This window comes from Aricia agestis, chromosome 8 (genome assembly GCF_905147365.1).
Source record: "Aricia agestis chromosome 8, ilAriAges1.1, whole genome shotgun sequence".
NCBI classification, from domain to species: domain Eukaryota; kingdom Metazoa; phylum Arthropoda; class Insecta; order Lepidoptera; family Lycaenidae; genus Aricia; species Aricia agestis.
Window position 1 is genome coordinate 15867471 of NC_056413.1, and position 26786 is coordinate 15894256.

Genomic DNA, 26786 nt, shown 5'->3' on the forward strand with positions numbered 1-26786 from the left:
TGGTCAACTCAACAATTACTAATTATGAAGGTAAGTTGTAATGTCAAGTTGACGATAACTGTAAACTGTACCTAATGCTAAGTACTCACATACGGTTTTGCTCGATAGTTTTACTCCAAATCGAGCAATAACCACCGTGTGAACCGCAAAACTGACAGCTCGAAGGCTCGCTTCGAGCCGGCTCGATGGAATTAAATATGTCAAATATGTCATTTCCTTCGATTCGTAAAACTATCGAGCAAAACCGTATGTGAGTACTTAGCTTGCTAACTTTGTGCCGCGGAATAGTAATTTTTATATTTATTTTATTTATTTATTACGGTACAGTTACAGACCACATAATAACAACATACAGAAAATAACATTAACAACACACAGCATTTAGACCGAGGTTCAATTACTACACCAGCATTGAAGGTAACAATATTAGCATAAGATTTACTTAGTGAAAGACAGGGAAAACACAAAACAAAATAGAACTAAAAGCTATAACTAGATATAAACTCGCCACAATAATAACAAAATAATATCCTTAAGTAATACAAATTCTAATGACTTAAAAACTAAGCAAACTAAAACTAAAATCGGTTAAAGGCCATCAACACATATCAAACATTTAGATCTTAGGGTCCTTGGCTAGATCACGTTTAAATGCAATCAGACTACAATTGAAAATATCTCTATCATGGCATATTTTGTTATACGTATTACAAATTCTATGCAAAGGATTATTTTTGGACACATTATTATATGTTAGTGGTACACTAAATAGCTGTTGAATACGTACGGTTCGAGTAGGGATCTTAAATGAAAACTGCTCTAAAAGAACAGTGTCCATAAGACCATTAACAATTTTGAAAAGAATACCAAGATCAGCTAATGATCATATTATATCGATACTTCATTTTGAAAAAAAAATCCATCGTGCTGCAGTGAACTATTTTGCTACGCCGGCTACGTTTAGCTATATCGCTCTACGACGCGCTACTACGGTCTACGACGTAAGTCGTAGACTCTACGTTGAGAAACTACGCACTTTGTTCTACGCCGTGCAAGGTAGTGCTACGTCGCTACGCTGGTTACGTTATTTGACTACGACGCGCTACGATGGCTACGACGTAGACTCTACGTTGTAGCACACTACGCACTACGGTCTACTACGCCGCGCTGCACCACGCTACGTTGCTAGTTGCTACGCTGGCAAATATACATCGTTCAACAACGATGTAGTACATTACGCACTTTGTTCTACGCCGTGCTACGATGTGCTACATAAGCTACGTTTAACTAAATCTTTCTACGATGCGTTACCATGTACTACGACGTAGACTGCCTCAACTACTAGTTCGGTTGTAATAAGTGAGATATCACAAGATTAATAATAACGCACGATGAATGATAAATCAAGCTATAATCTTTATTATTAAGTGGTCGGGTCATAGTTTTTGAAACTAATTATTCAAGTACAGAATACACTAGGTAAAAGCCGAGCTTTGTGAGGGCTCGCGTCGTCACGCCTTGACTGACTGATGATGACACATCTACATATAAATAAAAATTAATATGTTAAAGCACAAATCAATAGGCCTGATAGTTTTTCCGTAAAGTGTACCACAAAATGTACAGGTTGTGGGATATACTGGAGCTCGCTTCGCTCGCCCTGATGATATATAATAATGTAAAACTTTGTTCATCATTGTTAAGATTTCTCTCCCAAATCATCTAAATAAGTATCACTGCACCTCACCTGCAGCTGGCTGTTGGGTTCCCGGTCATAGTTGGAGTACATGGGCCAGATTTGCGCGATGCTCATGATGGCCTCGTTGCAGAACTTCAGACCCATCACCTCCTCGTCCTCTCGGCCGTATCTGTAGAAAAAAAACTTGATGATTGTTTCAGAAAAAAAAAAGTTTTACGTTTCTGGATTAGGAATGATATCATAGAGAGTTTTGTCTTTTATTTAATTAATGTCAACGGGATCTTGCGACTTAAATATCAATTATTCTGATTGTAGGTGCTGGAAATTAATCATTTATAGGTAATAATAGAGCGGAAAGTAATAGAATTTTTATGTAAAGTGTTTCCTTGATAGTGATCTGACATAATTCTAGCAAACTCTGCTAAAATTCTGACATTATTCTTTGGAATATCGATTTGCTTCTAATTATCATAACTAAAGATGAATAACTTTGTTATATATTATAACAACGGAATTTTTAGATTGCCTGCAAATTCGTGAGGATGAAAAGAAATTCCAAGCCCCTTTCATACTTTTGAAGTTTTGGATATCATTCAATGTAGATAAAAAAAACCTGGCATAAGCGTGGCTAGATAGAACCTAAAAACTAGTCCATTATTCACAATAGGCCAAACAAAGACCCTGACTGTGGCCTTGGAGCCTGCCAACTGGTGGTCGAGGCCGTGACCTTCATCTGAGCTCAGAGTTTACAAATGCACGCCCATACAAATAGATGTATCATTAATATCCTTTTGGCCCTTTCAATACCGCTTTGTGTGTCAAATTGAATTGATGAGGTAAGTGACACGTAAATCGGATTTCTTTTTACTGAAAATGATAAATTATGCAGGTATTGTGTTACACCTCCCAAGTAGCACACTTCAGACGTCTTAAATCTATTTATACTTTAGCAGTACTAATCATGGCTTTTTTAAAGACAAAATAGACATTGGCATTCTCTACATGGTTTTAAATAAGAACTAAGTTTCTAATAGAAAAAAATATCTAGTGTTCCTTGTTTTAAAACCTTTATTAGTTCATTACACTGAGTTAAGAGCAAATTGATTTGTTATGGACTATATTTGCTCTGTTACAAGCGCTGCTGTATTTCAATTACTCTATAGACTTATTTATCACAAATACTTTTTAAGAATTGAAATCATTTGTAGAACAATTACTCTAAAAGTAATCAAAAAGGTTTTTAGATGGATTTGTTAGGCACTTTTTTAAGTCTATACTTAATAGAATCATTGACTAGATACTCAATAGTGTATACTCTAGTGAAAGTCCTGTTTCCTTCTTCATTAGGGATCTTAGGCTTTAAACATTTTATTTTAAGAGTATTAAGTATATAAAGGACAGCGTTCTGCAAGCATGAAGAAAGCAGGAGATATATAATATTAGAAAGACTCCAGGCTTTCGGAGAAAAGTGGAAAAGTATAAAAATCGTCCAAGTCCAAGTCAGATTCTCGCACGAAGGGTTCCGTACCATTATACATAGAGAAAAAAATAGGCCAAAAATTGCGCTTTTTCTTTTGTATCGGAGCACCCCTTTATTTTTATTTTATTTTAATTTTAGTAGAATTTTACTTTATTAAAGTTGTTAAAGTTATATTTGAGGATTCTGTGAAAATTTTAAGTGCCTACGTGTTGCCATTATAGACTACGAGACAAAAAGGCCAAAAAATCACGTTTGTTGTATGGGTATACCCCTTAAATAAATATTAATTTTATTTTGTTTTCAGTATTTGTTGTTATAGCGGCAACAGAAATACACAATCTGTGAAAATTTCAGAAGTCTAGCTATAGCGGCTCTTGAATTACAGCCTGGAGGCAGACAGACGGACAGACAACGAAGTCTTAGTAATAGGGTCCCGTTTTTACCCCTTGGGTACGGAACCCTAAAAAGGTGCCGCTAGACTGTCACATCAACTTTCTTTGCCCTCAAAGTCATCAGTCATCTATTCAGCAACAGATCGACAATTATTTTCATCAAGCTTGCGAAGAAGAATCACCATTCACCGTCTTAAAAATTCTTGATGAAAACCATTATGAATTACAAACTGATAATGATAGTGAAGATTCTGGCGATGAAGAGGTGCCTATAATTTGCTTGCTTTAAAAATAATAAGCAACTACCTAATAATTTTATACAGACAATATTTTTGCCAATATGACAATATGTAATATAAAACAGAAAGGCCACCAGAAATGGTTCTTTATGGTATTGCACTGAAAAATCACCAAAACGCGAAAAGAACACCTTCTTCTTACGCCAGTCCAACGCCAGTCTGATAATACTCTGGTAGATAATTACGAGAAAAAATAGTTTACAACCATTTCTTTCTATAGATTACGATAGGATGGTCTTAAGAACAATTATACTATTGAAAGATTAATTTTTCTGGTGGAAGTGGAAGTTGACTTGCCATGCTCTTAAAATTACCTTTAGCTCGATTTTAGGAGTAAACCTTCTAATCAATACTTACTTATAGATAACTTAATCTAGAGGCCATTTTTATTAATAGAATATGACGATAATCGCCATTTTGGTAAAAACCTAAAAAATTAGTTACAATAAAATACGCGATTTATTTATTTGTAAACATAAAAATACTTAAATAAATGAAATTTTTATCAAAATACATTGTTTAGGTATTTATTTTAACAAAATATATTTAAAAAATGTGCACCAATAATATTTATGATTAAAAAAATATCATTTAAATTTGCGAATATAAAAGGTCCATAAGTTTTTTAAAACTATTTCATCAACTTTTACGATAAAATAAATTCGGCACGGAATTTGAGCCCTCCGTTCGCGCGAAACATAAAAAATAAATTATACATATTTGATTTCATTTCGCCATTAAATCTTTAACTTAAAATACTTTGTGCCATTAGAAAATAGGAAATGCTTTTTAAAAGAAAAAACTCTTGTTGATGTTTTTATTTAGTTGATTTTGATTATTAGTGGTTTTAAAAATATTCACCACTAGAACGTCAGTAGAGTAATGGTGTTATCTTAATGTTGGCTACAAAACCTAATTCCTTTCTTATGTGCCTCTTATTATGTTATTATAATAGTTTTGTAGATATTCCTATAGATAAATATAAATTGCTCTTATCGTTATCTAATTGATGAATTCTTATGCTGCTCTTGTCATTATAGTGTAGACAGGTGCCCATTTTTACTGAACACCGAGTTCAGTAAAAATGGGCACCATATCCATAAAGGATATCTTCAGGATATCTTCAGGGATTATTGACTCTTATGTGAGAATACTAAGTTTAATTCTATAAAATAACTAATAGTGCTTCACTAGATATACTTGCGCTGCTTGGGCTGCTTAATATAATATAAATACATTTACGCTAAGCTATTGCTTCTTTATCTAATACTTTTTTACAGGGTAATAATATATTAGTGCAATGTTCTTACGCTAGAATGCAGCACCAGCATAGTACACAAAAAGTCTTGGTCGACGTTTGACAACGAGATTAGATTATGAGATTATTGGATTGGATAAGAGATAATGAGATTATTGGCTCTGTGTAAACTATTCTTAACGCATGCCCTTGATGAACAAAAAAAGGCACAGTGTGGACAAAGCTTAAATATGTCCTTTACCGAGACTCAAAGTATCGTCATACTAAATTTCAGCAAAATCGGTTCAGCGCTTTTGTGAAAAGGTTACAAACAAACTGACGCATTTATAATATTACTAGCTGTCCCGGCAATCGTTGTTTTGCCATATAAAGTATTTCGCCAATATTATTTTATTAAAATGACTGAACAAGTATGGGACCATGGCAGCGTCCATTGCTATCCCGTGTTGCACAAAGTACAATGGTCGCCTTCAGTCTCGAGTTGTAATAATTTACTATTATTTATGCAACAAATGCACTTATCAATATAAAAAGTAGCCAGTAGCCGATTCTCAGACCTACTGAATATGCATATAAAATTTGGTAAAAATCAGTAAAGCCGTTTCGGAGGAGTACGGTAACTAACATTGTGACACGAGAATTTTATATATTTACGATAAGATAGTAGGATAATTGCATATTTATGAGGTGTAAGAAATTAGATTTTTAAAGTGAAAAATAAATTACAGGTTTAAGACCACATTTAACAGGGTTCAGCCATAAATTAGAGTAACCATTATTTTCCGGTCTCAAAAATTAATTAAATTCTCATCGTGATAACATCCGGAAAGTTCGCAGAAATTTCCACGAAAATGAGTTTTCGGGGGTCCAATTTGTACGTCCATTTTAAAGTTGGAATGACCACCCTTATTAAGGAACTAGCTGTTGCCCGCGACTTCGTCCGCGTTAGTATAGTAGATCACGTCCCAAGTATTATTTATTGTACAAAAATATTAAATGTACAGCATTGAATTTCCTACGATTTTATTATATATAGATGTTCCGCGTGGCTTCGCTTGCGTAATTTAGGAATTTCACACGACCGTACATTTTTCCGCAAAAAATAGCCTATGTCCCTTAAAGTGGTCTATTCTTCATGTTTGCCAAATAACATAAAAATTGCTCCAGTAGTTCTTGAGAATCTTAAGATAATAAGCAATTTCATATAATTTTCCCCGTTTTTTCACATTTTCCTCTATTTCTTCGCTCCTATTAGTCATAGAATAAATAATATAGCCTATGGCCTTCCTCGATAAATAGGCTATCTTATATCTAACACTGAAATAATTTTTCAAATCGGACCAGTAGTTCCTGAGATTAGCGCGTTCAAATAAGCCCTTTCAAATAAAATCTCCCCGTTTTTTCCACACTTTCCTCTATTTCTTCGCTTTTATTAGTCTTAGCGTGATAAAATATAGCCTGTAATCTTCCTCGATCAATGGGCTATCTAACACTGAAAGAATTTTTCAAATCGGACCAGTAGTTCTTGAGATTAGCGCGTTCAAATAAGCCCTTTCAAATAATTTCCCTCCGTTTTTTCCACATTTTCCTCTATTTCTTCGCTCCTATTATTCTTAGCGTGATAAAATATTGCTTATAGCCTTCCTCGATAAATGGGCTATCTAACACTGAAAGAATTTTTCAAGTCGGACTAGTAGTTCCTGAGATTAGCGCGTTCAAACAAACAAACAAACAAACTAACAAACTCTGCAGAATTATAATATTAGTATAGATAAGGGTGGTCTCGTAAGTTTAAGGAAACTTACGAGACTTAAAATGATATCAGACTGGTAATTTTTTGCTCATTTTGCATTTTTCACTTCGACCGATGAATAAAATGTAACACAAGTAGAAACATAAGATCGATTAATATGCGTCTGCGCGAAGTGGCTTAAGAAGCGCTTACACGGGCAACAATTGCGGCAATAATTGCCCGGCGACGCGAATGCACGAGCAATTTCAATAAATTGCGGCAATTATTTCGGCGATAATATTGTACCAGATATTTCATATCGCTCAATGTCGCCGATACGAATTGACGAATATCCGATGGGCTCGTGTATGAGTATCGTGTATATTGCCTAGTAACTAGTTGATGAAGTTGCGCCATATCGCTCAATTATATTGCGATGTATTGCGCAATATTGCTGTTTGTTGCCGAAAATTGCTTGATGGACTCGTGACGTCAAAGTTGACGAGAATTGACTGGAGTGGAGCAATTTTAGTTGCCCGTATAAGCGTACCTTTAGGCGCTACACCGATAGATCACAATCAATTATTATATGCAACACAGATTTTAATTTGTATAGATTTGACCGATTTCAATTGCGTTAGATGTCTTGCGAATCTGTCAGATCCATATAAATTTAGAAATGCATCTACGCGTCGCGTTGCGGTCTAATTTAACCCTTATTTTTATCTCGTTGTGTAGCGCCGCGACGCTTTTTTAAAAATGAATCGTGTTGTGTAGCGGCCAAACGACTGGCGCGCACTAAGATCCCCACTATGGATAAAGGACATATCTTTCGAGGGCATTGTGACACGAGAATTTTATATATAAGATATTGCTACTTAAATATTATATAAACTGCTATCAAACAAGTGCTTTAACAAGCTTGTGTAAGAACCCCCTTAACTTCCTTAAACAAAAAAAATCAAATTCCTTCAAAAGCCTGAAGAAAATAATTGATGTTAGTTAGTTTGTTTTTTGTTAGTTGATTGATGAAAAAAAAAACATTTTCATCCCGGAAAAATGTTTTTTTTTTAAATGTACGGTTTCACCGCGATAAACGGATTTTCGCGCAACGGAGTCGCGGGCGTCGACTACCTACTTAATAATAATACATTCGAGTAAATCAGGACCTTCTGTTTGAAGTCAGTCAAAAATTGGTATGCACTGACGTTCTGATTTACCTTCCTGATGTAGAGTAAAGTAGTTATACTCAAAAGATAATTCCTGGCCTGTAACTGAAAAGCTATCCCAACGGGGTCGCTTTTAGGACTACCAGCGCCCTGGGCGAGATATCTTCGGCGCCCAGGGTGCTGATAGTTTTAAAAAAATTTGGTTCCAAACTTTTGTTTGCCTTCAGCGCCCCATATTACCCGGCGCCCTGGGCGGTCGCCCCCACCTAACACCGCTACTGCATCCCAAACAACGGATATTAGTATGCGTGGCGGTCCTTCGAACGTCCTTGGAACACGAGGGGCGCAATTTTGCAACTATCACAGTTCCCGTTCCAAACGTACACCAATTGATTCTGTGTAGGTGTGTTATTTTAGGCACACAGACCGATAAACTACAGTTTATCGGTCAAGGTGATTGATAATTTATTTTAACTTATGGCCTGTTTCATCATTTCATCTTTCTGATAAAGTGCCTAATAGACTATTCACAAGTTTTTTGACAGATTCTCCATACTTCATCTGTCAAGTTAATTGGTGGATAGCCTTATCAGGAAGTGGTGAAACAGGCCCTTAATTACATATGTTTAAACGAACAATTTTTGTATATATATAGGTAATTGGAATCTCGTAATCGACTCCAACGATTTTCATGAAATTTAGTATATTATAGAGCAGGGGTCAGCAAATGGCGGACCGCGGTCCGTATCCGGACCGCCGACCTGTTGTGTGCGGACCGAGTATGATCGAAGATGATCTTCGTTCATCTTAGGACTTCAACATCTCCAGGATTTAATGTCAAAGATGATCTTCGTTCATCTTAGGACTTCAACATCTCCAGGATTTAATGTCAAAGATGATCTTCGTTCATCTTAGGACTTCAACATCTCCAGGATTTAATGTCAAAGATGATCTTCGTTCATCTTAGGACTTCAACATCTCCAGGATTTAATGTCAAAGATGATCTTCGTTCATCTTAGGACTTCAACATCTCCAGGATTTAATGTCAAAGATGATCTTCGTTCATCTTAGGACTTCAACATCTCCAGGATTTAATGTCAAAGATGATCTTCGTTCATCTTAGGACTTCAACATCTCCAGGATTTAATGTCAAAGATGATCTTCGTTCATCTTAGGACTTCAACATCTCCAGGATTTAATGTCAAAGATGATCTTCGTTCATCTTAGGACTTCAACATCTCCAGGATTTAATGTCAAAGATGATCTTCGTTCATCTTAGGACTTCAACATCTCCAGGATTTAATGTCAATATCTATAGCTTGCACCAATATTTCACTCCAAACTTCAGAGAGATAATTAGCTACATAAAATGATTACTTTTCTCATTGATATCTAAAAAATACCGTTGTAATTTCCCTAATTAACTTTATTTAATAACTTTTTTATATAAATTGTGTGGACCAGGAAGGTCTTAAAACGGACCCCGAGCGAAACTAATTAGTGACCCCTGTTATAGAGGGTAAATCAGTTAGCCAAAGACGTTATATTTTGTATGAAATTAATATTTAAGAATCTTTTATGATTCTTCATTACTATTAGAAAAATATTTTCGATAGTTATAGTAAATCTAAAAAAATACTAAATGGATTTAATACGTGTTTTAATTCTGTTTATTATCCAAAAATCTCGTGGGATATAAAATCACAAGTATTATAAACCAGTTAGCTAAAACCGTAACCTTAATAGTTTTAACGCATACAGCACATGGTCTACTAGCAACGATGATGACGAATCCCGGTAATAGAGAATGAAGCTCCAATCAAGACTATTAACTAAGCAGTAAGCTATTAGTCGCTCACTCCGGTCAAAGCTTCAATTAAACTAATCCGGAACATGGTCGTAAGCTGTTTAAAGCTCCACTTACTATATGTAACAGGAGAATATTGATATGATTATGCATCAGAGAAATTGATGCTTCAAGTTCAGGCCGCAACGCGACGCGTAGATGCATTTCTAAATTTGTACTGATTTGAAAGATTTCCTGAGCGTTAGGGTTGATTCAGACCGCAACGAGACGCGTAGATGCATTTCTAAATTAGTATGGATTTGACAGATTCGCAAGACGTCTGACGCAATTGAAATCTGTCAAATCCATACAAATTTAGAAATACATGATGCATCTACGCGTCGCGTTGCCGTCGGAATCGACCCTTAGACGTATTGCAAATCTGTCAAATCTTTACAAATATATAGAAAAAATGCATCTACGCGTCGCGTCGGTCTGAATTGACTCTAACATTGCCATGATATAACATACCAAGTAATGTAGATCCGCCATCTGCCTATGAATAAATTTCCTAATGCTACATTGTATGTCTCCTGAATATTAATATAATATTAGAAGTGGCGTAGCAATTCTGGGAAGGTCAAAACAAATGCGTACCAGCCTTAGACCTTAGATTCTAGAGACCCTTAGACTCGAGTCTAGAGCGTGCTAAAGTTTTTTTTTATGAAAAAGGGGGCAAACGAGCAAACGGGAAAGCAACTTCCGTCGCCCATGGACACTCGCAGCATCAGAAGAGCTGCAGGTGCGTTGCCGGCCTTTTAAGAGGGAATAGGGCAATAGGGGAGGGTAGGGAAGGGAAGGGAATAGGGGAGGGTAGGGCAGGGAATAGGGTAGGGGATTCGGCCTCCGGTAAACTCACTCACTCGGCGAAACACAGCGCTAGTTCTGTTTCACGCCGGTTTTCTGTGAGAACGTGGTATTTCTCCGGTCGAGCCGGCTGAAGCATGGCTCTCCCACGTGTAAATATAAACATATGTATTATATAGTATACTCAATTTACGCACAGGCAGTTAATAGGAATAGTGTTAGGGGTTTCATGTCAGCAACGCACCCAGTAAGGAGCGCGCAAAGAGCTAAGAAACGAAAAAATCTGAATTTTCATCCTATTACATTTCTTTTATAATATTCAATTTTCTTTGTGAATTTTCCATGATAATGATGAACCATCATGTTACCCTGTACATAATAAGTCTGCCCCCGGGGACGTACGAAAAGGCTTTTAGAGCGAACGGAAATCCGGTTCGCCTGTGATCTTCCAAGACTAATGCATTTTTAAATACGACCAAATTATTTTCTTCAGCCTTTTGTAGGAATTTGATTTTTTTTGTTTAAGGAATTTTAGGGGTTTTCACACAATTTTGTTTAATAAATAATGTTTGATAGCTGTTAGCAAATTTCAGTATACTGACCTGCTAAATAGCGTCCTTAACAGTATTTGGCGACATAAACCATGTAAGTATATGCGTATTGCATCATTTGCATCTTCAATATGATATTATGATATCCATACAGCATACTAATAATATTATAAATGTGCTTGGCTGTTTGTCTGGTCTTTCTTTCTGTTACCTCTTTACGCTCAAGCCGCTGAACCCATGCTGAAATTTGTTACATACCGATAAGATACCTTGAGTCCCAGGAAGGGATATAGGATACTTTTTATCCTACAAAAATGTGACGTTCCCGCGCAATTAACAAATTTTGGCGCATCAGAGTTGCGGGCAGCATCTAGTTATACAGGATGTAACAAAAATAAGTGATAATATTGTAGGGTGTGTACGTGTTCCTTGTAGAGAGTTCACTGTAAAAGTAGCAGCGCTGAAAGACCAAATTTTTTTTCACTTTTGTATGGGGAAACTTGTGACGCTCGGGCACTTGTCCATACAAAAGTGAAAAAAAATTGTTGTCGTCTTTCAGAGCTGCTACTTTCACAGTGAACTCTCTACAAGGAACACGTACACACCCTAAAGTATTATCACTTATTTTTGTTACACACTGTATAATAATAACATCTTAAAACTAACATTTTAGACCTCTTTGTTGAGCGTAAGTAGAAAGTTATTTGAACTTTATAATGTAACAAAATGGCGAGCAATTTTCACGGCCATTTATTAAATAATTTTCCCTGTGACGCTAATAGTGTTTTCCTCCATTTTCCTGTAACAATTTACACCTATTAGCCAGGATATTATTCATCACCGCTTATGAAACGTGCCATAACTTTTAATTTTCTATTTTTCGTTAAATTATAATTATTGAGGTATATTTTAGGACCATTGAATCGAAATACTTAATCCTTTCTACCTATCTCTGTTAGCTAAAGCTACTTTTGATAATTTGCAGAGTAAATTGTTGTTTGTCATATCAAAATGAAGCTATTCACGAAAAATTTGCTTGATAGTAATCAATTGAAAAAAAATGTTCTAGGGAACCTGCACTATGTACTTTTGAACGATTGATTCAAAATATAATTAAACTACTTACTTTCTTTGTAACTTTCGTTATGTTTTTCAATAAAAATAAACAGGCATATAATTATTATCTGTTAAGCATTAGTGTCCTAACTCCTAACCCACAATTTTTTTTGTAGTTAAATTTTGAATGCAGTCTTGTTCTAAATCATTTTTAAGAACAAAAGTGCATACATAACTCAATACGTAATTTTTGTGTGGTAACGTACACGAATGCTTAACAGCGTCCATATATACTCGAAGCGTGTCTTGTCTATATTTAATAAAATAAACGTACGTTAACCTAGAATTTATATCCTATCTATGTATATAAAAATGGATTTTCAAATGTGTTAGTCGCGCTAAAACTCGAAAACGGCTGCTCGGATTGGGCTGATTTTAGTCTTAAAATATTCGTAGAAGTCCAGGGAAGGTCTTAAAGTGACACGAAGTTCACCGGGACAGCTAGTTACTTATAAAGTACATTCATTTTCAGTAAGAATATAAAAACTAGTAGTAATAAATGTAGGGATAAATGAGATACAAATAAAATAACCGTAAAAGTCTTGCGATAAAGCTTTTTACCGCCTTTACCATAACTCGTCGAAAACGAGAATTTTTGGGTTTATGCCTTTTGGATTACTTACTACTTGAAGGTTCTCTAGGATAGTAAACCTATTTCTCTTCCTGGTCGTAAATACATGCTATATTTTCATAAGTTATTTTTATGAGGAATATATACAGGCTGTAACAAAAATAAGTGATAATACTTTAGGGTGTGTACGTGTTCCTTGTAGAGAGTTTACTGTGAAAGTGGCAGCTCTGAAAGACCAAAAAAGACTTAGCGTGATAATATTATATAGCCTTACTCGATAAATGAGCTATCTAACACTGAAATAAGTTTTTAAATCGGACCTGTAGTTCCTGAGATTAACGCGTTCAAGCAAACATACTTACTCTTCAGGTTTATAATATTAGGTAGATACATATAGATTTTTTTTAATTATCGCTTGACAAACTCGAGCCTCGAATCCTCGATCTTAAAGACTATGAAAAGTACCAATAACAGGGTCATTATAGGCTCATAAGTCATAACCATGGGACAATGCATGGTATAATATGGTAGTGATGATGATGATGAATGTAATTTGTATAGTAGCATATGCTTTCCGTTCTTAAAACAACGCCGAAACTCCCAAACTTGTATCTATAAAGAATCAGGAGTTCTTTCAGCGCCGTCCGAACCACGGTATACCAGGTATACCTCGGTGCAAAATCTTACTTGTTGGTAGCATATGCTTAGACATAGAATATTTCTCACGAAACCGAAGTCACCACATGTTTCCCTATATATTTTGAGGAGTTCCCTCGATTACTTATGGATCCTTCATCAGATCACCACTTTTGTAAATATAATACCAAATTGGGATATTACCCTATATACCTTAAGAAAAATTTTGAAAATCGGTTAACAAACGGCGGAGTAATCGTTGAACATAAGAAAACGAACATAACACCTCCCCCATTTTGAAAGTCGGTTAAAATTGTAGCCTATGTGTTATTCTGATGTATAAGCTATGATATTGCAAAGTTTCATTAAAATCCGTTCAGTAGTTTTTGCGTGAAAGAGTAACAAACATCCATACATCCAAACAAACTTTCGCCTTTATAATATTAGTAGGAAGTAGGACAAATTGGTATATTACCCTATATACCAAAAGAAAAATTTTGAAAATCGGTTAACGGAAACGTAGGTGAATGAAATTTTGCACAATGATAATTTATATGGCAAAGGAGTGCATCGAGCTAATATTATTTTGAAATTATGCATTTATCATACATTTTTTTAACAAATAAAACATTACACACACTACAACACACACACACTAGGAAAAATGACAGATTTCTGAGTGACAACCTTATACATACGAATTATACTCTTTTATTTATGGTTGAAGTCTGTTGATAACAAGGTGACAAATTGAAATGGATTATAGATTTTTTTATTAAATCTTAGATACTATTAGACAATGCTTACACAGCCAGTCTGAGATCAGCTGAGTCCCAAAGACAAGAATTGAAAAAAAATATGATAAAGTCAATATTTTTTACAAAATATAGGTGGTAGTTCTAATGTCGTTGAAACTAAGGTCGAATTTCGACCATTGGGCGATCTCTAGTATAAGTAAATAAATAATGTAAAATAAATGTATTAGAATGAAAAAGTATAACATAACAATTGTATTAAAAATAGTAAACTGTAAAAATAGAGAACGATAAAAATAGTAATTGTATTAAAATAGTATAAAAATTTATTCTTAACAACAGTGATGTAAAGATTAGTAAATAACATAAACAAACTAATGAAATGTAATAAATAAAAAGAATAGGTAATGGTCCTGTATATAGTACAGGGAACAAGAATTAAAAAAAAAAGTGGCGCGAGTGAAAGAGCGACCTTCTCTTTAGTTGAAAAGACATATTTTGACTCGAACGGTTCGGTGAATACTGAACGGCGAGCTTGCTCGATAGAGTAATGGTGAATCTGTGGACGAAATCCACACACTCAGCATTACTCTATCAAGTAAGCTCGCCTTATAGGGGACACATACACATCCTAAAGTGGTATTACTTATTTTTGTTACATATGAACAAAAATAATAATTTGTTGTATATGAAGCATCAATAGCCCTCAAGAGAGCGTATTATCTTAAAAGGCAGGCAACGGGCCTGCAGCTCTTCTAATGTTGTTCATGGCCGTGTATCGTTTGCTCGTTTGTCCCCTTATTTTACAAAAAAGAATCACAAGGGAAAAAATGAGTAATGGCTATTATATTTTGAATGCTAGTTACCGGCTTCATCCACTGATGTCTTTGATTATGTGAGCGCTCCAATGTATGAGTTAATGTTCCATATTCGATTTTAATGACTCACCTGAAGGTAAGTGTGACCTGTCCGAACACCTTCTTGTTTTCAAGGTCTCCCTCCACATGGACGACTCCCTGTATCTTCTCGATGGAGCCATTCTCCACGATCAGGTCTCGGGAAGCCAGGTACAATGTCAGCTTGTTGTTCAGGGACGTCTTCTTGAATACCCTGCAAAATGAGAGAGGACTTGAATACTGTGAATTCAGGATTTTGAATTATCTGCTAGCACATGGTACATGGTATGGTGTCCACAAAGGAAATTCGTGGCACCAACCCCTACCACATCGTTCAGTTTATGAGCAGCATTGGGTCGGGGACAGTGCTCTAAATCTCGAAGGAGTCACAATAGATCCTTAAGGGTTGCAGTTACATCAGGGCTATAATAACCTGCTTTCAGAAAAAATATGTAAATGTGAGCTGACAATTGAAATACATAATCTGATTTCTTTCCAACTTTTTACAATTTTAGAATATTTGACATGAGCGAAGACAGAAGATATATGCGAGACCCTCTGATAAATGACGGAAGAGGATGGAGGATTATCAAAAATGCAAAGTTGAGAGAAACAATTTTTTGATATTCAAATTTTGAGTATCAAAACTAGTAAGTCCAAAAGAAAACCCTTGTGGTCCAACGGGTGTGAGGCCCATTGGTGGCCCACATCGCCCAACATCACCAAAGTGCCGGATAGGCTATCCACAAATTTTTTGGCAGATTCTCCATACTCTATTCGTCAAGTTAAGTGGTGTATAGCCTATCCGGCACTTACCAGAAAGTGGTGAAACAGGCCTTTAGCCTATAATTATTACCGATTAATATTATTTTAATACCCATGTTGGCCTTATTTCGATTATTATTTAACCCTTTCGATTTTTACTCACATTACGTATATTATTGGACATTATAATATTTGAACTCAACAAGACTCAAGTGCTTACTAATTAAGTAATAGAGATGATGACAAGGTCAAAGATTAGCGAATTTTGTTAATAAAAGAAAGAAATCACGGTAAAAAATAAGTGTTCCCAAAATTTAAGATTGATAGCATTTGTATTTTTAGGGTTCCGTACCTCAAAAGGAAAAAACGGAACCCTTATAGGATCACTTTGTTGTCCGTCTGTCCGTCTGTCAAGACCCTTTTTCTCAGGAACGCGTGGAGGTATGAAGCTGAAATTTATATCAATTACTCAGGTCTACTGTCCCTTGAAGCTGTGAAAAAAACAAACTTCTAAGCCAACGCAATCAAAAGATACAGCCGTTTATGCCGCAAATTTTCGACACTTGCAAGGGAATCAAAACCTACAGGGTGCTTCCCGTGAACTCAGAATCTTGAAATTTGGTACGAAGCAACGTCTTATAGCATAGATAAAGGAAAAATTACGAAAACCATAAATTTTTAGTTACATCACATAATATATTTTTTTTTAATAATTTTAAACTTACTACCCATTTCCTCATAAACGCGTAGAGGTATTAAATTGAAATTCATACCAAATACTCAGGTCTATAATACCTTTAAGCTGTCGGAACCCTCGGTGCGCGAGTCCGACTCGCACTTGGCCGGTTTTTTTGTTATGCGCCTTCAAAGTTGGATATTCAAGTCGAATTTTTTTTCAATTAAATTTCTTAATATTTGTATACAATTCGATAACTTATGCAATTAAAAGCAATTTTTGTTATGAAACCACTTTCATAAACGCAATATTTAATATACCTGTCGAACTAAGTTCTCTCCCGATGCGTACAAACTACGAAAGACTGACGTCATACTTTCGTAGCACTTTGTATGGAGCGTTTCGGGCAGGTCTTTTTTATGAGATATTAATTGAATTGTCATATCTTGGTGAATTTTTAAGCTATCAGAGTCATTCTTTCAACGATGTTTCTATTTTTTAAGTGTCTTTCAATTACCGATAAGAAAAAAAAATAGTTATCATGCCTATTAGGTATAAGACTCGTCTTTGCTCTCATTCTAAGAACCAATTATTATGATGTCTGAAGTAATTATTCTTAAAAAGTCTCTACATTGCAACATCTTGTTAGAAATCTCAAGTTCCTCGTAATATTCGTTTCATTTCTTTGACAGCTCCAAGAGGGAAAGCCTCGATGTTAAATTGGATGAGAGTAAGCCATCGATGGAAATTTTCCTTTTAAATTTTATGTAACTGAAGACCAAACAGAGAATCGAGGCACATTACTTAATATAATACTAGATGACGCCCGCAACTCCGTTGCGCCAAAATTCGTTTATCATACAGGAACCCTACATATTTCCGAGATAAAAAGTATCCTATGTCCTTTCCCAGGACTCATAGTATGGCGTGATGAGGGCACAGAAACACAGATAGAGACGTTTTCGCATTTCTAGTATTAGTATAGATTATACAATTTTGTGTGAAAGTCTACCGACTTTGACACCTAACCGACTTCTTATGGTTATACCTTAAATGTTTCCTGCAACTAAGTTGCGTCCAAATCCGTGAATTTCTTGGGAACCAAACATTTTTCAGGCATGATATTATTATTATATAAATATATACCCTTACTCAAAACTCAGTGTTCACGCGGATGCAAATGAAGCCTAAAAACAAATTATTATCTGCGAGACTAAACGGCGGTGATTATAAATTACCGCAAAACATAAACATAATGAGAGGTATTTACCCTAAAGCTGATAAGATTAGAGGTTTGGGCGACAAATTGCGTTACGCTGATAACAGTTATCACTGACTCACTTATTATTGTGATAACAGATAATCATTTAGCACGTCGCGATGGTCTAGGTTCGACTCAAAGCTTATTAGTAATTAGTAACTAGATGACGCCCGCAACTCCTTTGCGCCAAAATTTATTTATTGCTGAGGAACCATACATTTTTCCGGGTGAAAAAATTCGAAGGATATAATTGGACGCTGTTAAGCATTCGTGTACTAACCCACACAACAATTACGTATTGAGTTATGAATGCAGTTATGTTCTTTTTTTAACGCCTCCGTGGTCTAGTGGTATAGAGCGCGGCTCTTGACTCGGAGGTCGTGGGTTCGATTCCCGCGTTGGAAACATGTTATTTCCAAGTTTGGTTAGGACAATGCAGGCTGATCACCTGATTGTCTGACAAGTAAGATGATCCATGCGTCGGATGGGCATGTAAAAAGTCGGTCCTGCGCCTGATCTCTCGCCGGTCGTGTCGGTCTTCCGTCCCACTGGGTTATGAGAGTAAAGGAATAGAGAGTGCTCTAAGCTCTTGTGTACTGCGCACACACTTGGGCACTATAAAATTACTCCTGCGTAGCTGGCCTGGTTTCAATGAAACCGGCCACCATCACCGAAACCGGTGTGAGAGCTATTATTATGTTCTTTAGATGATTTAGAACAAGACTGCATTCAAAATTTAACGACAAAAAAAATTGTGGATTAGGACACTAACGCTTAACAGCGTCCAATTATGGTCTATGACAATAATTGTATTATTAATGCAATAATAAAAAACTTTTATTTTAATCCCACCACAGTTTATATTTTCCTAACACAATCTTTTGATCATTTTAAGAATTTTCTGAGAGCTTGTTAGTTAAAATATTTATATTTTATCGTCTCCTTTCATTACCACACAAAAAAGAGAGTCAATGATTCTAAATCATAAAGTTAATATACCTAGCGGAATAGAGCAACAATCTCGAGCTGTCAAACGAAACCGAAATTGGTTTTCATCTGTGTGAAAAATATGTGTACGTATACACTTACACAAGCATGATTGAACATGAATTCTATGAGATTAAATTGTCAACGTGCGGCACGTGCCGACTGGACGTCAAAAAAAGAGTGCTGCTGTCATGTATCACACGTCTCTTTTTACCACGCTGTGTTACTGATAGTGACATCTCTCTTGCTCAGGCATTTGTTTCTCTATTCCGATAGGTATATTAACTTTGTGAGTGGATGAATAGGGTAAGTAACATGAAAAAACTTCCCGTTTTTTTGTTTTAATGGAGGTTTTACGGCTGGAAAAAATATTTGAGATAGAAAAAGTATGGATTATATGTGTAGCCAGATATATTAGCTTGGTTATGAAGCTGATAAGTCACAAGTTTTACTAAAATAATTAGGGAAAAAATGAGTTATTGTCCGTATGTTACGAAATGTTACTTGTTCGATTCTTCCACTCACGTCTTCATTATTATCTTTGATAAAATTGAAAAACAAAATCATTAATTTTATAGCGAAAAAGATAAAGAAGTCATCCATAGCTTTATTGGAAGCATTAGAAGTATTACACTTTGTATTCTGTAATCCGTATATGGGCATAAACAGTCCACGCAAAGTTGCATAACTGTGACAGTCGACACAGAAATATGACCGGGAAAACTGCAGGAATGGAGTTATGACATCGTGAGGACCTTTATGTTAGACGATACGTTATATTATGTGCGATATATTCAGATACTAATTTTTTTTATCGTATGTCCTTCCCCGGGACTCAAAGTATCTCCATACCAAATGTCAGCAAAATCGATTCATTGGTTTGGGTGTCAAGATATAACAGACAGATAGACACACTGTCGCATTTATAATATTAAGTATGGATTCTACACGATGTAGAATTGTAGATACCTTAAAATTACTAATTGACATGACATTTTTGTCATTGTTTCGGGTTTGTTAATTATACATGCTTAAATTTTTGCAAATTATATTATTTTTCACTCAATTTTGTTTATTTAATGTTCTCTTAAAAAATAGTTTATAGCAATATTCTTTTGGTATCTATTTGGTATTTGGTAATTGGTATATTTTTGTGTATATCATTGTTAAATAAAAAAGCCTGTCGTGAAAGGTTATTACGAAAAATAACAGACGTATTTTATTTTTATTAAATGTTATGAAGGTTAAAAGTTTACAATCTATTGTTTTTTAAATCAAATATTTTACATATTTTAACATTGTCCATTAAAACGAAACAGGCGATATCGTGTCGGACGGTGTAAACTACATATGAAGGCTTCAGTTTACCGGAAAGTTGGTCTATATAGCTGTGGCATTAACGTTTTCCAGCGATCCACATTATTACTAATGAGGTTTATATAAACTAGTATTGATATTATGTTTTACTTTAAATACGGCATTGTAACTGACGAGTTTTATATTATGAGCTTCCAGTTAAGTTGTATGGCCGTGTTATTATTATCAGTATCATTTTGCATTAACTTTGACACACATTGCCGCCTGAGATGTCAGGCCAAAGAATGGCTCATTTATATGCATCGCATTGCATAGACACGTCACGTTGAAATATAAAATTACCCTTAGGGCGCATTTTCATTAGTCGTTAACTCGTACGGTATACAGATTACAGCATACGGGGAGTCTATGACAACTAATGGCGTATTTTTATTGGTCGTGGCATGCGTTTCAGAAATCTCCCGCACCCCGCATGCGGGCCCTATCGACCAGTGAAAATGCGCCATAAGTTACGGGCCCAAATCCAGTAATACGTCGGAAAGGAATGGAATTTTAAGGGACATTGTCCCTTACTCAGAGGACCACTTTGGCGTAGTATTGTCAGCAAAATATATTATTTTCGGACGAATCCATTTCGACAGGTAGGTCCCGCAAATCCAACAGTGACGAAAAATTACCACGTCTCGATCCTACCTTTATAAAATAGTTCGGGATTTTCTGAAAAAGGTAAAGCTGGGTTTCTAAGAACATGTTTAAGTAACCTTGTTTTGATAAAGCCAAAATTTATGGCTGCTTTTACTCTGCAAAAACATTTGGTACGCTTACAAAAAGTATTGTTTACGCAGCTAGCAATTGGGTAGTCTCACTAATAATATTATTATAATTAAAGACGAATGCTTGTTGACATGTTTGTGAATTTTTAACGCAGAAATACTCAACGGATTTTTATTATCTGGGTAGTACTTTAAGCTCACATAGGCTACTTTTTAACTCAAAAAATACTTCAATAAGTATGTTTTGCAAGCGGCAAGTTTAAAAGCTTTGTTTTTGGAAACCGTATGGTTTGATTAAAAGGTTTTCAGGTACTAAAATTATACTGACTTTTCATTGCAAAAATTATAGTCATCAATCATTTTTTATCAAATTTGTCGAGAGAGTCGAGCATTGTGGTTGCGTCGAAGGTGACATTTGCAATTATGATCGATGGAAGTGAGTGGGTTGTTCGAGGGTTTGTTTACGATTGAGTTTATTCAGGTAAATAAATTACGGTGTCGTTAGAGCAAGTTGCATATACCTATGCCAGATTTGTGAGTATTTTTAAAAGGATTTCTAGTCATCAGAGTATAGCTAGTAAATAAATGTATACTGTAATGTAATGTATGCTAGAAAATAATGAATGGGCCGACTCGACCGGAGAAATACCACGTTCACACAGAAAACCGGCGTGAAACAGCGTTTGCGCTGTGTTTCGCCGAGTGAGTGAGTTTACTGGAGGAATCCCCTACCCTATTCCCTTCCCTACCCTCCCCTATTCCCTTCCCTTCTCTACTATCCCCTATTCCCTTCCCTTTCCTTCCTTACCCTCCCTTATTACCCTGTTCCCTCTTAAAAGGCCGGCAACGTTGCTTTCCATCAGGTGACCCGTTTGCTCGTTTGTCCCCTTTATTTCATTAAAAAAAAATTAACTAGATAATATCACAAAAACAAAGATAGACAGAAAAACACATGAAATTAAAACCACCCCTCTGTTATAATTGGCGTATTAAAAAGAGTTGATGAAAACCCTTCGACCGATAAAAGAAGATATGTATATTGTATGTCCTTCTAAAATACTGCGTGCATTATTAATAATAAGTGAGACCTAGTATATCCCACAACCTGTACATTTTGTGCACGGAAAAACTGTCACGCCTATTGATATTGTGCTTTAAGGCCTGTATTGCCAGAAACGGACGATTTTCAAGATTAAAAAGTGACAGGAGACATAAAAATGTAATTTCAATTCTGAAAAAAATATATGTGTTAGTTAAGGATCTAACACAGTGGAATTTATATTCCATTACACTATATCATGAACTTCACTCGATAGAGAAAAATCGCCATACTATGTAAACCTAATAAAAGTGTACAATTAACCCGTTAAAGTGTACAATTAACCCGTTATACATCGTTTAAGTCTCAGTAATAGGGTCCTATTTTTACTCCTTGGGTACGGAACCCTAAAAAGTTTCTATATTAATTTCACTTATTTCCTAATCTGTTTGTTTGAACATAATCGTAGTCCAATGCCAATTAATTCTGTTGACGATTCCGATCTAATGCCAATTTGATTGCGGTTGTGGGTTAAGCAGTTTAAGCTTAATGTAATCGAAATTCGAAGGTTCTAGCGATTCGTAATTATTAATACAGCCCTGTCTACACCGAATTAATATTTTGGTTTGGCTGACATTAACTGGCGCACACGTTCGTTTTTTTCCGAACGGAAGGAATTCCGCACGTACGTTTCATGTGTAAGGGTTGATGCAGACGCGACGCGACGAGGCGAGGCGAGGCGCGGCGCGGCCTAAATTTGTATGGATTTGACAGATTTCAATTGCGTGAGACATCTTGCGAATCTGTCAAATCCATATAAATTTAGAAATGCATCTACGCGTCGTGTTGCGGTCTGAATTGACCCTAAGCCAGCGCGTTCGCGCGTGAAAAAAACGGACGTTTGCGCTAGTCTTACGGAATGCTTAATACAGAAAACGAATTCGAAAAACGTATGTATGCGGCTAACCTTAACCCTAGATACCTAACCTCCGTCGAATCGACGGGCGGCGCAAACTAATATCGCCATATCTTTTTATTGTCGCGTCCGAATATTTTGTTTCGCCTATTTATCTCATTTGCCGGTGAGGTCGTTACAGTGGCACACTCGTCGTACAGATAAGTGTCATACTTTTCGGTTTTAAGCAGACTTTGCCCGTCGTTTCGACGGGTGGTTAGCTTTACCGTTAATTTTTCTACTGAAGTGCGTGTATTTATTTTTGACGTAAATTTTTACCATGTTTCCGTTTATTTAAGATGCTATAAATAATTTATGAAACCAAGAGCTTAGTAAAATAAATATTTAGAAGCGTTTTTTCTAAACAGCCATCGACTATAGTGCGCAGAGCAGTTGTCGTCGGGCCAAGCTTCTTTGAAGGGAATAGAGAACGAAGAAGAGTATTTTCCAAATTTTCCAAGAGAAAAACGGAAAAGAAAAACACGTGGGAAATGCTAATAAAAGAAAAGCGTATGAACAAAAGTATATTTTGCTATAATGGGGATTGTCCATTTTTTTTTAATTTTGCTCATTACAAAAACATTTCGAGGAATAAGGTCAGTGATCGTTTTTCTGTATATAAACGAAAAAAATACCCATTAGTTACTTATATTTTTGAACAAATATGTTTAACCTTTGTTTGACCTTCAATGGCGTTAAATAAGCAATAAATTCGACCAACATTACGTTTCGAACTTTTGGTATGCTTCTCGTATTAGCTATCACATAATGAGAACTTGCATTTGACGAACCAGCCATTATAAATAAGATTGAAAGGAAAAAACATACTGCAGAGGTCAATTATTGGCCGCCGATGATGACGTCAGAGCGAAACTTTAAAAATTTATTGAGAAAAATCTAGCCAATGAATTTTAAAATTATTTAATTTATATTCTTAAAATACCCTATTTTAACGAAAAAAAATATAAAAAGTACATGTGATTTTTTTTGGACAATGCCCATTGTAAGGGAGCAATATGAGATTGACATAAAATAAATTTTTGTATCACATGTGCGAAAGAAAAGTAGTTTATTTTATTTTTTATTACTTTTTATATTTCTATGTGCCATATAATGATAAAAAAACTAATTGTTTTGTTTTGAGTACTATTTTATTTTGTTTAAGAAAAGTTTAATTGAGAATGTTCCTATTTTTTTAGAGGTCTAAGAATATTTTTTCTAGTTTCAAAAGTAAATAAAAAATGTAAATATTCAAAGTGTTGTTTTATTGATAAGCTCATCATATGTTTGTTAAAAAAAATCCAGGTCCAGAAAGTGGTAAAAACTCAATTAAAATACTCATTTTTTTAATACTTAAATGGTTAGCTTAAACAGGATCCCCCAGAAGGTTAGCTATCTAGGGTTAATGTTCAATCAATAAACATACAATGTGTTTCCATGAAGAAAATTTCGCGGAGACTGCACATTTTGTTGCGTCATCTGTGACAAATTTAAAATTAACAAAGCAATTTCGAAGCATTATATATTGTTACGGACACATAGAGCCATCTAGCGCCACACCAGCGCAACTTATTGAAGAAACGCAGACAGCGTAAATCCGCTTTGGATACTAGATGGCGTTAAGCTTCTCGAAGTATTCCGCACTTGTTTACGCTAATTATGTACATTCGGGAAGAAATATTCTCGAACATTCTAGGGCTCGCCTCGACCCACATAAATAGTCGCAGGAGGACGGGCCGTAATTCAGTTCAGTTCGAACGATCGTCAAGGCGATTTCAGAGTGAACCAGCGAAACCTACGACTTGGCTACGACCTAGAACAGTGAAAGTGCTCAGTGATTGGACCTAGTGATTAGTGTTTTGGACTTAGTGTAACCTAGTGTTTGTAAATAAAGTCTTCAAGAAAGTCGGCAGGTCTTTCTCTCCAAATTCTTGAACCCTAGCACGTAACAATATATTAGTCCTAATGTCGTTGAAGCTAAGGTCAAATTTCGACCATTGGGCGATCTCTAGTTAAAAGTATCCTATGTCCTTTCCCGGGACTCGAAGCATCTTCATACCAAACAGCACAATCGGTGTAGCAGTTAAGGCGTGAAGAGGTAACAGACAGACAGACACACAAATTATAATATTAGTATGGATAGCACGTGTCTTACCTTTGTGCATTGAGCGCGCTGTCTGTCGTCATAGCGAAAGTTCTGTCGCACCTGTGAACAAAGAACAAAGTATGAGTATAAACGTATATAATATTATTACTAGCTGTCCCGGCAAACGTAGTTTTGCCATATTATAAGGTGAGCCAAGACCTTTTCTTTATCGCTTCTTTATAGAATCGCTGATTCAGTTATATGAAATTGACAAAAGAGGAGTCGAACGTCAAATCATATTAACGTTTGCGTCAATGTCGAGCGTTTATGTCAATTATAATAGCGATAACGAAAAGATATTGGCTCTCACCCCTCATCTACAGCTATAACAACATAATTTTACATTTTTTTACCAAAATAAACAAGGCAAAGGTCCTTGACAAATGTCATTAGTGGCCAGCCCTTAAGGGTTATGTAACAATACCTCGCTAAAATAATTACGTTAATAATTATTCCCAAGGGACCAAGGGACCAAAGGGACGGAGAGAGAAAAAACCGCAGCAATTTTTGTCTTACGAACTCATTATACTAATGCCTTTTTAAAAGGTTTTATTACGGTGTCATTGGTATACTTAGGCAGGTTAAAGAAGGAGGATGCCCCTCCTTCGTACCCAGTAATAGGTATAGCAATTTGAGATAAATACTTGGCTTGAAAAGTTGAACATTTTATTTTATGAAAAAAATTACTAAGCCAGGCCACGGGAGAAAAAATTTAACGTGGGTAAAAGGTAAAAAAAATACATCAAACATCCTGTATTATTGCATCAATTACAATTAACACCCTGTAGTATTGCTGGTAAGGAATAATTTCTAGAAAGTAAAAGTATGAGTAATAGTAGTACCCTTAGTAGGTACCTAGTAGTATTTTTTTTTTAGTTAACAGAATACAATGTGAGCATTTTTCTCATCGCTCCTAGACTAGAATGGAAAATGAATTAGTGCCATCCTATTTCATTTTCACAATAGTGTAGCTATAAACAAGACCAAGTATACAACACTGTGCTGTCGTCAACTACAGCTGCGGCGAGTGTACCGGTGTATATGGTGTACAGTATGTACAATGGCTGGGTGAGGAAATTAAACACAGATATATATAACTGAACACACTACTCTGGCGGCTGTTGGTGGAGAAGTGATCGTCGCTGTAGTCGCGCGACCACTCCAACTATTTCCAACTACCTCCATAGTAGGCGCGTCCATCTTTAATACACCACAAACACAAACCTAACTATGCTAGTTTCGTCACAGTCAAAGACCACGTAACACAAATTAAGGACCAAAGTTCTATATCGCTTCTCGGAGATTAAATATCAAACTATGCCATAGAGTAGCCTGATGCAGAGAAATGACTATAAGTTGGTAAAGTAAATTAATTTAAGACGACCTCTGTGGCTCAGTGGTGAGCGCGTTGGTAGCTCAAGCCGGGGGTCGCGGGTTCAAATCCCGCCGACGGAACAAAAAAGTTTTCAAAAGTTCCTGGGTCATAGATGTGTAAGTATTAAATATGTGTATGATATACTTAATAAAAATCTTTAAAATATTATTTAGTATAAAAGTATTAAATATATTATTTCCGTTGTCTGGTACCTGTAATAAAAGTCCTCCGGGCACTAATACCACTACAATAGATATTATTATTATTATTATTATCGTATCTAGC

General features: G+C 35.7%; 1 protein-coding gene across 2 annotated transcripts in view; it reads right to left on the reverse strand.

The window, feature by feature from the left end:
* Window positions 1-26786, reverse strand: part of LOC121729648 (arrestin homolog) — a 139430-nt gene that overhangs the window by 45600 nt on the left and 67044 nt on the right. For both annotated transcript variants that reach the window (XM_042118222.1, XM_042118221.1), the window contains 3 exons: window positions 25136-25186; window positions 15260-15421; window positions 1748-1868 (listed from right to left, as the gene is read on the reverse strand). In XM_042118222.1, the coding sequence (XP_041974156.1) occupies window positions 1748-1868; window positions 15260-15421; window positions 25136-25167 (315 nt within the window). In that variant the 5' untranslated portion in view covers window positions 25168-25186. The remainder of the gene's footprint in view (window positions 1-1747; window positions 1869-15259; window positions 15422-25135; window positions 25187-26786) is intronic.